The 3,077-nt window shown below is 42.8% G+C and overlaps 1 protein-coding gene across 1 annotated transcript in view; it reads right to left on the bottom strand.

The window, feature by feature from the left end:
* Window positions 1-291: 291 nt before the first annotated feature.
* FIGN (fidgetin, microtubule severing factor) overlaps window positions 292-3,077 on the bottom strand; it is a 4,199-nt gene continuing 1,413 nt past the window's right edge. The window contains exon 2 of the mRNA XM_029084143.1: window positions 292-3,077. This exon is cut by the window's right edge and continues 863 nt beyond it. Within this exon, the coding sequence (XP_028939976.1) occupies window positions 1,692-3,077 (1,386 nt within the window). The 3' untranslated portion in view covers window positions 292-1,691.

The following is a 3,077-nucleotide window of genomic DNA, read 5'->3' as shown; positions in this document are numbered from 1 at the left end:
AAAGAAAGGGGGTGGGGGCTGGGAGGGGGTGGAGGAGAGGAGAACTGAGCAAAATGCCACACATGCCAGCTAGTCTTTCCAGAAGGAAGACACCAGAGTAGGTATATTTGGGGGAGGAAAAAAGGAGGTAAAGAGCACTAACATACAGAAAAACTTGACTTCAGGGGAAAAAACAGCAGCTCTCTGAAACTTGTTTAGCAGGTTTGCATTCCTAATGTAATCTGACTTTTGTGTTGGTTTTTGCCCTATTTCTTACTTTGCTTTCCAAGAGAAATGTAACAAAACTGAGGTAGAAATAATGGTGGGCACACTCCAGCTTGAAAGATTTCTAATGGATGCTAAATGAAGATTGCATTAAGGACAATGGAGCCGTACATACATGACAAAAACTCAATTTTACAGTTTGGGAAGGGAAATAAATGTATTTTGAGGGTTCAGTTTTGCTTTGTTATACGTATTGTTTGTTTGGTCACAGTTCACTGCGTTGCTATAAACAGCTCTGCAACCCACAGCTTTGTCAGCGACCTACACTGATCCCACTCCCTACAGCTTCACCAAAATAACCTCAAAACTATGACTAGAGCCATGTGACAGAGGCCAGCAGTCACAACTTAAGGTAATTTGCCTCTCGGAGTCCCACCAAATCTCACGTTTGACTGTTTCAGATGCTAACATAAACTGATTAAGTGGCTCTTTTTTCATCTATGCACCTTCTAAAGACTGTATCACATAATTATCAAGAAGCAATATGCTGAAAACTTACAGTTTATCAATAAGAAAAATCATTCCGCTCTAGTTTGATCCAACAAATTGGCAAAAAGAACCATTTCTGAACACTGGGAAATCCTTCTGTTTCTATTTTTAAAAACTGTAAAGCTTCAGTCATATCACATTTTAGTTTTTTCCTGGATACATTCAAAGTAATTTTCCTTGCCATTTTCCAATTGTTGAGGTAAACATACATATTTAATATAAAGTAACATTGAAGCCTAGCCTATAACTCTCAGCAGTACATAGTGCTTTCAACACATTCCTTTGAGGTACTGTACAAATCACAATCACTTTCCTGAGTTTTTGCAGACAGAACATTAAAAGAAATGAACTGCAGAAATTAAGGTCCAGATTACCATTACCCTGTTTTACCTGTTCTTAGTTTAACACCGCAGAACAGACAGGATTGAGGAATACTGTTGCTCTTAGAATAGCAAAAATCTGGTTTTCTGTCGCAACACAACCGTTCATCTCTTTAGTCCAATAATGTTTGAAGTTAAAGCTCTTTATATTAGCACATGCCACCAATGTAATTGTGAGGCAAACAAAAAATAAAGCACCACTTCAGGCACTTGACAGCAACTAAATCTCAAGAACAGCAGAATGGAATCAACACACAGGGTTCATGTCCTTCTGAAATCAACCCACTTGCACCTTGCTCCTTGGTGAGTATTGTCTAGCTTGAACAGAACCGAGCATCAACATGCGCTTTCTGTCATGTGTGGCTTTTTCAGATCAGCAGCTCTTGTTTGATGCACTTTTCCTTCAAGTCTACCCTGACTCCTTAGAGGCAAGGTAAATTGTAGTCTTCCCAATACCCTTTGCAATTTTAGCACTACTGAAAAGGGTTCTCTACCCTATGTAGCAGGATCTGTGTGTGCCAACATTCATTACATTTTTTTTTTTTTTTTTAAGTAGTATCACTGACTGCAACCAAACATTTTGTTCCATTCAACATATGTATCAAGCTCTTTTTGAGATATGCTAGGCTGTATCTTGCAGAAAGCATTTTCAAAGTCTTGATATGTGACTGGCCTCAACTGGCTGGGCATAATGGCTGAAAGGTCTGTGGCTGGCATGGCATGGAGTGGGCCCACCACAGCTTCCTGACACAAGTGAGCCACATCTAGTCCAGAAAAGCCTTCTGTGCGCTGGACAAGCAGTGCAACCTCCTTGTCATTGAGACAGTAATTGTGCTGTGAGAGCAGTTGTACTATTATCTGATGCCTCGCTGTGCTGTCAGGAAGTGGGATTAAAAGTCGTTTCATGAAGTACCTTCGAAGAGATTCATCAATTTCTTCCGGTTTACTCGTGGCGCAAATTACTACTATTTGGTCCTCAGCAGAAGTCAGTACAGTGTCCAGCTGCATAAGGAACTCGGTTCTCATCCGACTTACTGGGCTGTGTTCTTCGCCCACTTGAGAAGAAAGGAGCATATCAATGTCACTAACAAAAATCACCGAGGGTTGGCGACACCTTGCCACAAGGAAGGAGGCATGGACAATTTTCTCTCCTTCCCCTAACCACTTTGTAACAAGGCCAGAGCCAGTGATTTTGAAAAACGTGGCCCCCAACTGACTAGCTATACATCTGCCCATTAATGTTTTGCCTGTTCCCCGAGGTCCAAATAAAAGGATGCTCCGAGGTAGAGCAGTCAGTCCATTGAATGCATCTGACCTCAATACTGGCCATAAAACCTCCTCCTTAATGACGGCCTTTACTAGATCTAGGCCAGCAATGTCGCTCCAGTCCACGGGAGGTCCTTGGTTGATAATCTCATTGGTAACAAGGTCAATGAGGTGTGTGTCAGTATTCTTCAGTTGCTCGTCCACAGAGTGGTTGGATGAGGTAGCTGCACGAAGTCCCGGGCCTTGCATTGGGTGAGGGAGGAGCTGCCTGTGCTCGTCACCATGCTCATTCATTACTGGGGAGGTATACTTCCCGAACGAGTCACTCGATCTTGATCCCAGTGAGTTTTTAGTAGTACTGTAGGATGGGGGTGTTAGAGCCCTGCTGGACTGGCTGCTGAATTTCCTTTGCTGTTCAGAGGACATTAGCTGCTTTGTTGGCTTAAATGCTAAGGATGATGTTTCAGCACTTCTGTCAAAACCATTCCCCCTGTTTGCATTTGAAATGCTGTTATCGGGCATTCGATACATGGGACTCTGTGTAGATCTCTGTTGGCCATAGCTGTAATTTCCATAACTGGAGTCCATTTCTCCTTGCCCTGCCATGTAGAAAGCTTTCCTTTTGAGAGAGCTGGCTGAACTGTTTGCCAGGGCAGACGGTGCTATAGGTGTCAGACC

This window comes from Antrostomus carolinensis, unplaced genomic scaffold (assembly GCF_000700745.2).
Source record: "Antrostomus carolinensis isolate BGI_N321 unplaced genomic scaffold, ASM70074v2 scaffold9933, whole genome shotgun sequence".
Classification (NCBI taxonomy): domain Eukaryota; kingdom Metazoa; phylum Chordata; class Aves; order Caprimulgiformes; family Caprimulgidae; genus Antrostomus; species Antrostomus carolinensis.
This window is presented reverse-complemented; position numbering and strand designations above follow the sequence as displayed.